This window comes from Lytechinus pictus, chromosome 8 (genome assembly GCF_037042905.1).
Source record: "Lytechinus pictus isolate F3 Inbred chromosome 8, Lp3.0, whole genome shotgun sequence".
Classification (NCBI taxonomy): Eukaryota; Metazoa; Echinodermata; class Echinoidea; order Temnopleuroida; family Toxopneustidae; genus Lytechinus; species Lytechinus pictus.
In genome coordinates this window covers 1,420,348-1,433,938 of record NC_087252.1, presented here as the reverse complement: position 1 = coordinate 1,433,938, position 13,591 = coordinate 1,420,348, and the positions used below count along the sequence as shown (strand labels likewise).

The following is a 13,591-nucleotide window of genomic DNA, read 5'->3' as shown; positions in this document are numbered from 1 at the left end:
CTCGCTGACATGTATTTCCCCTAGCCGATTTATTTATCCTATTTTATATGAAGAGTGGGAGTACTTGTTTATAAAAAAATGTACATGTTTATAAAAATGAAATGCTTAAAAAGGGTTGTAAGTTTATAGTTTTGTTAATTATTTAATCGTAGAGAGAAAAAGTATGCGCACTTATAAAATTATATTAAGTGCTATATAATTTTTACTTATATTTTATTATGCTATTATTAAATGACACTGATCAATACAAATTATTTTATCTTGTTGAATAGATCATCTTATATCGCACGGTAAGATGACGGAGAGGGAAGCCCGTCAGAAGTTCAAGCAAATCGTTGCGGCCGTCCACTACTGTCACAAACGTGGCATAGTTCATAGAGACTTGAAGGCTGAAAATCTTCTTCTTGATGCTAATATGAATGTTAAAATAGCAGGTGAGTAGTACGCTGGGTTATATTAATTTGGTCTCGGTGGGGGGGGGGGGGGATTACATGGGGGTCTTGAGGCAAAATTTGCCCCCGAAATGTCCTGCTGAGCCCCTGGAAAACGAATAAAGAGCCCCTAACATCCCCCTTTTGCCTGTATTCTGAAGTCGGTTTAATGTAAACTCTTGTGTAAAGTTGTGGTTTAACTATGGATAGCCAATTGTGACATAAATCTCTAACATCAGATGTTCATTGTATCGGCTCATTTGACTCTTAAACCATAAACCTTCTCCATGTTATAAACTCCACCATGCAAACCTACAACGATCAAAATGTATGTAGCCTATTCACTGGAAATTAGACAAAATGGTGAATGGGATAAATGACAATTTATACACCATGTTTTAGACAAACTGGTAGTTGAAGTAGGAATATACCCTGTGGGATGACACTAATCAGTTAGTATCGTGGAACGGAACTATTAAAAGTACAAGTATTGTATAACAATTGTAATATCACCCAAAGTACACATCTCAAGTAGGAATCATTTGAATACTAGTACAGAAAAGGGCAATTTGATAAATGCTGGTACAATAAATGGCTATTGTGTTGATTTATGATTTCAGCTTCCTGAGAGCTCTGTCATTAAATCAAAGAAACTTAGGCCTGAACTCTGGTGGTTATTTTGAAAAGCGTTAACCCCCTTTTTGCATGGGCAGCAACTGATAATCAGAAATGGGGGAGGGGGAATTCCCCCCAAGTTACTAAAAGTTCAGATTTCACATCCTTCTTGATTTATCCATAAAATGCTGATATATTGCCCATATTTTCTTGAAAATATTTTATTTAGTTGGAAACTACCTGGACAAAAAATACGGAATTTTCCCTTCCGTCTTATTGTTTGATTTTTGGAAAATTCTGTTGATGTTTACTAAACCAGCAATACAGCAATGTTTATAAGAAGAACTTTACTGGAATAACAAGATTAGAATCTGGTGGAACTAAAACAAAATTGTTTTTGTAGGCATAAAATACATTTAGGCCTATGGATAATCTATGAGTAAGTTATAGAATCAGTGATTTCATAATTTTTGGATCCGGTTCTTGACTTGAAAAAAAAAATCAAATAAGCTTCAATATGGAGTTGTAGGGCATTATAGGTATCTATTAACAAAAGCTAATATTCTCCTTTCAAAAATAATTTTTCTTCCAGTCAATACTAAAATTCAACTGTGGAATTGGCCTTGTGTACATGTATCTCCATTTAGAACTTTCTTCAATCCTGTATTGGTCTTCTGGTTTTTGAACCGGAATCTTCATGTCTCTCAACCAGCCATTGAAATTGGAAGAAAACATCCTTCATTTCATCTTCTATTCTTTCCCCCTCCATCTCCCCCTCCCCTTCCTCTGCAGATTTTGGTTTCAGTAATTTCTTTGAAAAGGACAATCTACTGAAGACATGGTGCGGTAGTCCTCCCTATGCCGCCCCAGAACTCTTTGAGGGTAGGGAGTATAACGGTCCAAAGGCTGATGTATGGGTGAGTATATACAAACCACTCCTTTCGGAATAGGTTGCAAACTTTGATTACCAAACCTGGAAGTAATCAATTTTAGCTATATACTGTTTAAGTAGCGGCTGTTGGTATGGTAGTCCTCCCTATGCCGCCCCAGAACTCTTTGAGGGTAGGGAGTACAATGGTCCAAAGGCTGATGTATGGGTGAGTATGTACAGACCACTCCTTTTGGAATTGATTGCAAACTTTAATTACCAATCTGGAAGTAATCAATTTTGACTATAATGTATATACTGTTGAAGGAGTGGCCCACTCAATGGTTAGTCCTTATGCCGCCCCAGAACTCTTTGAGGGTAGGGAGTATAACGGTCCAAAGGCTGATGTATGGGTGAGTATATACAAATCACTCATTTTGGAATTGATTGCAAACTTTGATTACCAATCTAGAGTAACCAATTTTGACTACATGTATATATCCTCTTGAAGGAGCCTCCCAACAAACATGTAATCCTTGTGTCCCTATGCTACCCCTAGGTCCCGTAGCAAAAGGCTAGCGAGTAATCGTTAGCCTGATCTTCATGATTAATTGTACATTGTAGTCAATGCAATCAATCTTTAAAAAATGTTCTACGATGATTGCTAAGCTTTGTGTTATGTTCCCCTGGGCCCCGTTTCATAAAGGACTTGCAACTGTTGTAACTTTGCCATTATGGCAACTACCATAGAAACCTTGATTATGATTGGCTGTTGAGCCCTGTTGCCATGGTAGTTGCCATAATGGCAAAGTTACAACAGTTGTAACTCTTTATGAAACGGGCCCCAGGTCTGAGTTAGCCCAGTTGAAATATTGAATTATTCTCTTTTGTTTTTGACAGAGTCTGGGAGTAGTATTATATGTATTAGTATCTGGTGCTTTACCCTTTGATGGAAAGACGTTACACAGTTTGAGAGCAAGGGTTTTATCAGGTCAATTTAGGATACCATTCTTCATGTCCGAAGGTAAGTCTTCATGTTGCTCCTTATGTTAAAATCTACTGAACTCATAGCCCTGTATTCTGAAGTCAGGTTTAACTTAAACTCAGGTGTAAAGTTGTGGTTTAATTATGGATAGCCAATTGTTACATAAATCACTAACAGTAGAGATATCATATTTCAGCTCATTTGGCTCTCAAATCATTCATAATTGTCTAGGAAGTATAAATAGATGATTGTCTTCACCATTGATGAATCAGGAAAGAGCACAGTAAACATAAGAAACATACAACTTAATAAAAATTTTGACACTTTTGGCTTCCCATAATTTTAGCACAGAATGACTTCAGAATACAGGCCATAGGGTGCAAGTCACAAAGGTGGTTTGAAATTAATTTGCCTAAACCTGTGTAAGTCCATGGTCAAGACCAGGACAATCACAAATCAAGTGCATTTTACAGACAAGGCTAATTTGCCCCCAAAACCTTCAAAACTAAAACAGGGTCTTTGAAATTCCTTTTTGGGTCAATATTACATGTAACTGAAATACAATGTAGCCAGGTTAGTGAGCTCAAAATGTAGCCCTGGACAAAATAAAATGCTTCTTCCAAATGCATGTAGTTAACGAGGAATCACTGGATCATACCAATTGCTCATCATGCTCAAGGTTCTGACTCTTGCCTTGTAAACCGAGGGTCGCGTGTTCGAATCCCACCGCGGTCTGGCGTCCTTTGGCAAGGCGTTAATCCACACTTTGCCACTCTCGACCCAGGTGCTAAATGGGTACCCGGTAGGATGTGAAAGTCATTGTAGCTTGTCCAGCACTGTGTGCGCCTCGCCGGCGACTGACTGGAATACTCCCCAGGGAGTGGAGGATGTGCACACATTGTGTGCGGGAATGACTGATTGAATCCGATGACAGGGTAATAATATATCTGTAAAGCGCTTAGACACGTCGTTCTGATATATTAAGCTCTATATAAAAGTGGATTATTATTATTCTGAAGCTTACTCATGTCCCAAAATTTGAATTGGTTCATGGTCTAAAATTTCACAACTTCTGTTAACCTAATCCATGGTGTTTGATTTGCTGTGAGTAGATAATAGCACTGAAGCTTTAGAAAGGGACGATTTATGGAGTTGTTGCAGTGACACAGGTCTGCATTGAGTAAGACCTTCAGAGTAGTCCTAACACTTTCAGAAATGTAATATGATCTTTTTTGTAAGTTGTTAAGATCTATTGCTACAAAATAAAGTCATTCCTCCATGGTATTTACAGAAACAACAAAAAATAAAGTGGAGATAACCTGTTTAATATTAAGAATACTCGACACCTCTTTCCTAACAGCTGTAATAATATGTGTGAAAGGGGAAGTTCACCCAAAGGACAACTTAGTTTAAAAGGGGAATTCAACCTCAAGTAGGTTTTAAGATAATCAGAAAAAAAGAGAACAATAATGGTTAAGGTGTGATTAAAATATGTCAAAGAATAAGAGAGCTATGCCTTTTTAAATTTTCTAATTTGTGACGTTCTATGCGAGCAACTCACCCATATAATCTGGTAATATAAATTCCTTAAACTCCAATTTTTCAAAGAAATATTATGAATGAAAATTTGTTTTTCTAGAAGGTGGTATGAAGTTTTGACGTGTCTGATGATTTATCCCTCACACACATATAATCATCAATTATTTGAGAAAATGGCATTTTGTGGAGTTTGTATCACACAACATATGGATTAGCTGCTCATCTTTGACATCACAAATTCAAACAACAATCATAACTCTGTTATTCCTTTAGATGAATTTTTATCAAACTTTCATCTCTATATTTCTTATCTTTCTGCTTTTATGAAAACCAGAATGAACTAGTTCATAAACACTTCGTCTAGCAATACTGATAAATTGGTATTAGACCTAGTGGGTATAAGATGAAATGGGTATTGCCTAAATTGTAATAAGAGCAATAATAATAACAATCTGCTTTTACATGTATATAGCACTTTACATTGTAACATCGTTTCTAAAGCGCTTTACAGATATATTATTACCCTGGTCATCGGATCTTGGCATGCCCACGTACAATGTATGCACTTTCTCCACTCCCTGGGGGCAAAATGGTAATAAGAAATTAACTTGTTGTTGACAAAGCAGATGAGACCAAATGGAATGCAGGGGTGATATTCCTCCGATTTAAATCAAATTTCTGATTTTCTTTTCCAGCATGGCATACGATTTTTTCCTTCATTTTTGCCCAATTTTGAAAATCCAAGCTTTTTTCCGATTTTTTTTTGATTTGGTACTTTTGGCGCTACCATACATATTTCACCGCGTGGCTCTAACTAATAATTGGTAATTTCAGCAACGCAGTGATTCCGACCGTACCCCTGTGCTAGCTGCATGCATGCCCGCTACCCGGGCCGCCCCGGCCGGGCTCTAGGGGGCGCGTATAGCATCTTGGAATGTGTGTGTGCAAATGTTCGTTCGCGGTTCGCGATACGAATATCACCCCTGGGAATGTAGATCAATAGGCAATTTATTGCCATCATTATGACTATAGACAGAAAATAAATTGAATATCTGAATCAGGAAGACAACAGACTAGTTCATGGACAAGTACACTCCAACAAAAAATGGATTTGAATAAAAAGAAAATGAAAATCCAACAAGCATAACACTGAAAATTTCATCAAAATCTTATACAAAATATTAAAGAAGGTTTTGACATTTTTAAGTTTCGCTTAAATTTGCGAAACAGTTATGTGCACATCCTGGTCTGTAGGCAAATAAGGAGACTGATGACCTCACTCACTATTTCTTTTGTATTTTATTATATGATATATGAAATATTCTATTTTTTCTCCTCAATGTCATGTGAATATAAATAGGTATTATTCCTGCATAAACATGTAGAATTACCATTGTTTTAACATTTTATGTTAACTTATATGTCAAATTGGTTCTTATTGTCATATGTGTAAAAATTTGAATATTGTATAATTCAAGCAATAAAAAACAAAACAAATAGTGAGTGGCAGACATCTTTGACTCTTTCATTTGCATGTCACTGAGTTGTGCATATAACTGATTTGTGAAATATATTTTCAGCATCATGCTTGCTTGATTTTTCACTATTAATTCAAATCAACATTTTGCTGGGGTGGACTTGACCTTTGAAAAAAAAATTATATATCTACATGCATAAGGAAAGTATGTGAGCAATATAATTAGGAAACTGTCTCCTGTCGTTGGTTGCAGGAAGGCAAACAGATTAATGCTCTGCTTTATTCTCTTTGTTATTTGATTTTTGTAAGGTTTCTCTTGATTGGTATAAGGGTTTCAATGTTGAATCCTCTCAATATGGAGTTTCAATTACATGTATTTCTATATTTGTATGCATTTACGTATGTAGGTGGAGGAGATGGTATGGAGTGATGTCAGAGTGAATGATGATGGTGGCTACGATGATAATGATGATGACGACGACAATGATAATGATGAAGATGGTGATGGTAGTGGTGATGATGATAGTGCTGATGATGATGATGATGGGAGTGTTGAATGTGATAATGATGATGATAATGATAATGATGAGGAGGAGGAGCAGGAGGATGATAATGATGCTGATCAATGATGATGGTAGTGGTAAATGTAATGATGATGATGATGATGATAATGATTATTGTATCTTTTTTTTATTATCATTTGTTTGGCGTCACCTGTGCCTGGGAGGCGAAAAGCGAACTGAATCACTATGACCCGCAAGTCTCTCCTACCGATATAACTGATAGGGGGGAGTGCAGGTGGACGGACCACTACACCGGGGTTTCCCCCTTTTTTTTCTATTTTCACACAATTTGAGTTCCCATTTAAACAAGTAGTAAGTAAAGGAAGAAAACTAGATGGCAAGAAAGAGGAAAATTTCGCTAACAATCCTTAACCAAAATTCATATCCTAACTAGGTTGTGAAGATCTAATAAAACACATGTTGATCCTGGACCCAGGCCGACGTTACACGACAGACCAGGTCCTGAATCATCGATGGACCAAGGCAGATGGAGCAGACCCAGTTTTTGATAAGATGTTCGCTGAACACAACGTTGAAAGCGATCGGGAGGAACCGGTTAACGAGCTGATCCTTCAACACATGGTCTCAATGGGGCTGAAGACGGAAGATATTATGCAGGTTTGTAATATCTGGGCCCCGTTGTACAAAGAGTTACGATTGATCCGATCAATCGCAACTATGGAAAGCCAGCAAAGTCAACATATGAAATGCATGTTTGTTCAAAAGAAATTCTAGATATGAATGCAAATCCATAAATTCATTGATTTCTTGACAATTTGGGGTGTTCTCCTTTGATTACAAAGGACATTTTGCAAATTTCCTGTAGAAAAAATTATGACACTGATGGATTTCCATAGAGTTACGATTGATCGGATCAATCGTAACTCTTTGTACAACGGGGCCCAGGTCCCCGTCTTACAAAGAGTTACGATTGATCCGATCAATCGTAACTATGGACAGCCAGCAACGTCAACATCTAAACTTACATGTTTGTTCAAAATATTTTCTAGAATTGATGTTTATTCATACATTCACTGTTTTCAAGACAATTCAGTATGCTTCTCTTTGTTTTCAAAGGAAAAAATTAAGACATTGATGGATTTCCATATACTTGAGATTGATTGGATCAATCGTAACTCTTTGTAAGATGGGGCCCTGATGTATATTGATTTGTTGTTGGTACGATTGAAATACAATTCAACATAAGTACCCAAGTCACCAGATTTCTATGGTACATGAGGAGGAACATTCTGTCAAATTTGTGTGTTTCATAATACGCACATGCACAAGTTGCGTCCTTTATATTGTGGCGTGAGTGAAAATTTGGTTCATCAACATCTACCCATTCCAATTCTTATACCCAGTGGATACTCAACGAAATGGAATTAAATGAAATGGTTAATAAAGTACATGTAGGCGGCATTGAGGCCAAACGGTTATAAGATGAACTGGTAGTATAGAATGTGATTTGACCATCTGGGATGAGATCTAACGGGCAGTAGACAAAGTGGTCGGAGACCAATCGGCAATTTCCCAAAAGTAATAGAAACCCATCGTGGTTCCATGACATTTGCTCTGGCGACAATTGCTCCGCTTTAAATGCCACACACTAAACAAATGACTAACTTCAACCCTGGGTTGAACTCTATACCCTACCCTAACCCTATCTCATAACCCTATTGCAACCCTAACACTATCCCTACATCTTAGACGAAATAAAGCCAGAAGCAATTGGTGCAGGAGCAAATATTGGGTCTTCCATAATACATGTCATTCTCATGGGATATTGCAAGAAACTTGCAATCAATTGAAAGTCTATTTTGGGTCCCCAAACCAATCATAGGTCTTGAAATTTAATGCAAATTTGCATTTGGTCGCCGGTCTGTTTCTTGCATCCACAGATATGAATTCATTTGCTTTATTTATAATTGATTTACAACTTGCAAATATTTTCCAACACCCTCTTGGATGTTGCTTCTATCCTTTGAATAAATCATGATTGTTTCATTTTCTTGGTTCCATTCAGTCTATAACAAACCAAAGTTTTGATGAGCACAGTGCAATCTACAACCTCCTGCTTGACAAGCATCGTCGTCACCTGAGGGCGTCGCCTGGGCGTGTCATGGGCGAGGCCACGGAGGAGAGCCAATCAGCAGCTGCCCTGTATGCCTTGGCGATTGGGGAGGGCGCCGCCGCTCAACGCAACCTGATGCTTGGTGATCAGATGATCCCTCAAGTTAATGTGACCAATGAAGATAACCAAGTTATTCAGGTTGGTTTCTTATCCAGAGGCCGGTAGAACAAAGATTAGTGATCGATCGTAAAGTTGATTTTTATGATTGATTATACATAGTGATCAATGTAATCAAGTGTTAAAATCAAACCTAAGATCTATGCTAAGCTCTGTGTTATGGGGCCGAGAATTCACCACTGTTAAAAGCTTCTAAATTCCTGGACATTGTTTGGTGTAAAGTTTGAATTGATGGCAAATTTCCATTTATCCTTGCTACATGTATACTGGGCTATTTTGTTTTATGAAAATACTTGGAGAGGTGGGGTCAGACCCCCTATTGATCTTAGAGGCTAAGTTCCATTGAATTTGAAAATTTGCCAGCTGATAGATCTTTTTCATCAATTATGCAAGTTTTCAACAACAACAAAATAGCTAGTTAATAATTTATAATGCATATATTTAACGCATTTTGAAATATTGATTGTTCAGTCCGATTAGATTTTGTTCTATTCAATATAAAAAAAGTGACATCGACAGGTATGAACATGATAATAAATTACAATGATATAGATAAGATTATGTGATTAAAAATGGTAATAAGTTGCTGTCTAACCCTAGAGGGTTTATCTAGACAGCTACCACAAAATTATACAAACTCGTAGGAAATAGATAATGAAGAATGAATTATACTTTAAAGTAATTTGATTGCATAAAAAACAAGAAAATAAAGCAAAAGATTGTCATCACCCTCTTCATTCATTTCAGTCTAATGACCAACTAGAGGAGATGGATAGTGACCCAGAGGAGCCAAGCCCAGAGGCTCTGGCCCGCTACCTCCAGATCCGCAGGAACACCGTCATCCCTGGTGACCCCTCCGGCCATAAGCTCCCTGCAGCCTTACGGGCCAAGCTCCCACCCCCTCCACAGCTGGCCGGTCTGGGCCTTGGTGGGGAGGGCGATGCCCCCCTGGCTGGCCTGATGGGACTGCCCTTCGGTGGGGCAGGTGCTGCGTTCAATATGAACTTGCCACAGAACTTGCCTCTGTTGAATGCTATACCCAACCAAGCAGAACAACAGCTCAATTATAAGGTAAGAAGCAGGGTGTCACTTTTCAGATTTTTTTCATAATAAAGAGAATTAATGAGAATAACCTATAATGTTGTTTTTCCAGAGAAACTTGGCTGTTTAGAGAGGAGAACTACCCTCTTTGCTACTTGGTAACATAGTTATTGCAATATGAATGTATTGTATATAGTGAAATAGTGTGTTATCATTCAAGTGGGCCTGTATTATGAAACTGCACTGATAAGAACATTGCATAATAAAGAGAATTAATGAGAATAGCCTATAATGTTGTTTTTCCAGAGAAACTTGGCTGTTTAGAGAGGAGAACTACCCTCTTTGCTACTTGGTAACATAGTTATTGCAATATGAATGTATTGTATATAGTGAAATAGTGTGTTATCATTCAAGTGGGCCTGTATTATGAAACTGCACTGATAAGAACATTGCATTGCGGGTGATGAACCTTTCCAGATATGAGAAGTTGAGGAATTGAGGTGGGGCTGTTACATGTACAGGGTCTTATGCCCTTTAAGATTTATCCAATAAAGCACATTTTTAGTTTACTTCCATTACATTTGCTTTTGGACACTCAAATTCATGTAATCAAGTAAAGATATGGAATAGTGACATAGATTTTAGGGGATTTTTCAAACTTAAAGATAGGCTTCAAGTGTCTACCCTTTTGCTTCCTTCCACCCCGTAGGAGCAGCACCTGTTGAAGCCGCCAGCCCTAGAAGCCACTGCTGGGCAATCTAACTTTGGTCGTAGGGCATCCGATGGGGGCGCTAACATGTATCTGAATATCCAACAGTTCAGGAAACAGCTTCAGACTGCGGTCAGAACCAGTCAACCAGGGGACATTGATGCTACTGGACAGGTATGCACAATAATAATAACAACAACAACAACAACAATAATAATGTAGCTCTCGTATAGCGGATATCACATTAGTAAATAGCGGCCCTATGCGCTTCCAGACGACTTGGATATTAAGACCCTGGTTCTAGCCGCGAAGCCTTTTACTGCTCTGAAGTTTTTAATTTTTCAAGGAATAAATTCCTGCCATATACCCATTTTCCTCACCGGGGTTGAGTGCAGCACAATGTTGATCAAGGAAACTACACCACGGGATTGGAATCCACGACCCTCCTGTTTCAAAGTCAGAAGCTAAATCCACTGGGCCACAGTGCTCCAATGCCAGTTGTGGTAACAGGGAATAGTATATTTTTTAAAGACTTCAATGGAAAAAGTCAGTTGTGTAGCAGGATTTCACACAGGGCTGTATAAAATTTAGTTGATAGCTTTTATCTTATGATAAAAAAATGCTACTCAAATGAGGCAAGCACCATTATTTCCTGCGTAATGATTTAACAATGAGTGAGAACAGGGCTCTGTCTTACAAAGAGTTACGATTGATCCGATCTACCTCAACTGTATTGAAATTCATCTATGCCATAATTTTTTCTCCAGGAAAAAAGAATGATGAACGTATGAATATATACTAAAATATTTTGAACAAATTTGCATTTTAGATGTTGACATGTTGCTGGCCGTCCATAGTTGTGATTTATTGGATCAATCGTAACTCTATGGAAATCCATCAGAGACATAATTTTTTTCTTCAGGAAATTTTCAAAATATCCTTTGTAAACAAAGGAGATCACCCCAAATTGTCAAGAAATCAATGAATTCATGGATATACATTTCATATCTAGAATTTTTTTTGAACAAACATGCATTTTATATGTTGACTTTGCTGGCTTTCCATAGTTGCAAATGATTGGATCAAACTCAACTCTTTGTAAGACGGAGCCCAGAATCCAACAAAGTAACCACCAAAGCATGTGTAAGTAAAAAATATGTGCCAAAAAATGCTGGTTGAATTGTTGTAGAATCTCCTTGAACCAGTATTGTTTGATATGGTTTTCCATATAGCTTGGTACGGAGACATTACAACAGAGATTATCAGATACAACCATGCCAGAGGAAGATGAAAACTCAGATGGAGAGCCTGATGAAGAGGCAATACGAAGGTGAGTGATTGACAGAACGAATGAATGTGATCTTTAGATGAGTGATGGAGAGCCTGATGAAGAGGCAATACGAAGGTGAGTGATTGAGAGAACGAATGAATGTGATCTTTAGATGAGTGATGGAGAGCCTGATGAAGAGGCAATACGAAGGTGAGTGATTGAGAGAACGAATGAATGTGATCTTTAGATGGGTGATGGAGAGCCTGATGAAGAGGCAATACGAAGGTGAGTGATTGAGAGAACGAATGAATGTGATCTTTAGATGAGTGATGGAGAGCCTGATGAAGAGGCAATACGAAGGTGAGTGATTGAGAGAACGAATGAATGTGATCTTTAGATGGGTGATGGAGAGCCTGATGAAGAGGCAATACGAAGGTGAGTGATTGAGAGAACGAATGAATGTGATCTTTAGATGAGTGATGGAGAGCCTGATGAAGAGGCAATACGAAGGTGAGTGATTGAGAGAACGAATGAATGTGATCTTTAGATGGGTGATGGAGAGCCTGATGAAGAGGCAATACGAAGGTGAGTGATTGAGAGAACGAATGAATGTGATCTTTAGATGGGTGATGGAGAGCCTGATGAAGAGGCAATACGAAGGTGAGTGATTGAGAGAACGAATGAATGTGATCTTTAGATGAGTGATGGAGAGCCTGATGAAGAGGCAATACGAAGGTGAGTGATTGAGAGAACGAATGAATGTGATCTTTAGATGGGTGATGGAGAGCCTGATGAAGAGGCAATACGAAGGTGAGTGATTGAGAGAACGAATGAATGTGATCTTTAGATGGGTGATGGAGAGCCTGATGAAGAGGCAATACGAAGGTAGGTGATTGAGAGAACGAATGAATGTGATCTTTAGATGAGTGATGGAGAGCCTGATGAAGAGGCAATACGAAGGTAGGTGATTGAGAGAACGAATGAATGTGATCTTTAGATGAGTGATGGAGAGCCTGATGAAGAGGCAATACGAAGGTACGTGATTGAGAGAATGAATGAATGTGATCTTTAGATGAGTGATGGAGAGCCTGATGAAGAGGCAATACGAAGGTACGTGATTGAGAGAACGAATGAATGTGATCTTTAGATGAGTGATGGAGAGCCTGATGAAGAGGCAATACGAAGGTACGTGATTGAGAGAACGAATGAATGTGATCTTTAGATGAGTGATGGAGAGCCTGATGAAGAGGCAATACGAAGGTGAGTGATTGAGAGAACGAATGAATGTGATCTTTAGATGAGTGATGGAGAGCCTGATGAAGAGGCAATACGAAGGTGAGTGATTGAGAGAACGAATGAATGTGATCTTTAGATGGGTGATGGAGAGCCTGATGAAGAGGCAATACGAAGGTACGAATGAATGAATGTGATCTTTAGATGGGTGATGGAGTGCCTGATGAAGAGGCAATACAAAGGTAGGTGATTGAGAGAACGAATGAATGTGATCTTTAGATGAGTGATGGAGAGCCTGATGAAGAGGCAATACGAAGGTACGAATGAATGAATGTGATCTTTAGATGGGTGATGGAGTGCCTGATGAAGAGGCCATACGAAGGTAGGTGATTGAGAGAACGAATGAATGTGATCTTTAGATGGGTGATGGAGAGCCTGATGAAGAGGCAATACGAAGGTGAGTGATTGAGAGAACGAATGAATGTGATCTTTAGATGAGTGATGGAGAGCCTGATGAAGAGGCAATACGAAGGTGAGTGATTGAGAGAACGAATGAATGTGATCTTTAGATGAGTGATGGAGAGCCTGATGAAGAGGCAATACGAAGGT

The 13,591-nt window shown here is 38.4% G+C and overlaps 1 protein-coding gene across 1 annotated transcript in view; it reads left to right on the top strand.

Annotated features, from left to right (window-relative positions):
* The window catches only part of LOC129267328 (serine/threonine-protein kinase SIK3-like), a 46,617-nt gene that overhangs the window by 8,599 nt on the left and 24,427 nt on the right, over positions 1–13,591 (top strand). The window contains exons 3-10 of the mRNA XM_064103334.1: positions 273–434; positions 1,839–1,963; positions 2,815–2,938; positions 6,873–7,096; positions 8,505–8,750; positions 9,477–9,800; positions 10,480–10,653; positions 11,712–11,809. Coding sequence (XP_063959404.1) covers positions 273–434; positions 1,839–1,963; positions 2,815–2,938; positions 6,873–7,096; positions 8,505–8,750; positions 9,477–9,800; positions 10,480–10,653; positions 11,712–11,809 — 1,477 coding nt within the window. The remainder of the gene's footprint in view (positions 1–272; positions 435–1,838; positions 1,964–2,814; positions 2,939–6,872; positions 7,097–8,504; positions 8,751–9,476; positions 9,801–10,479; positions 10,654–11,711; positions 11,810–13,591) is intronic.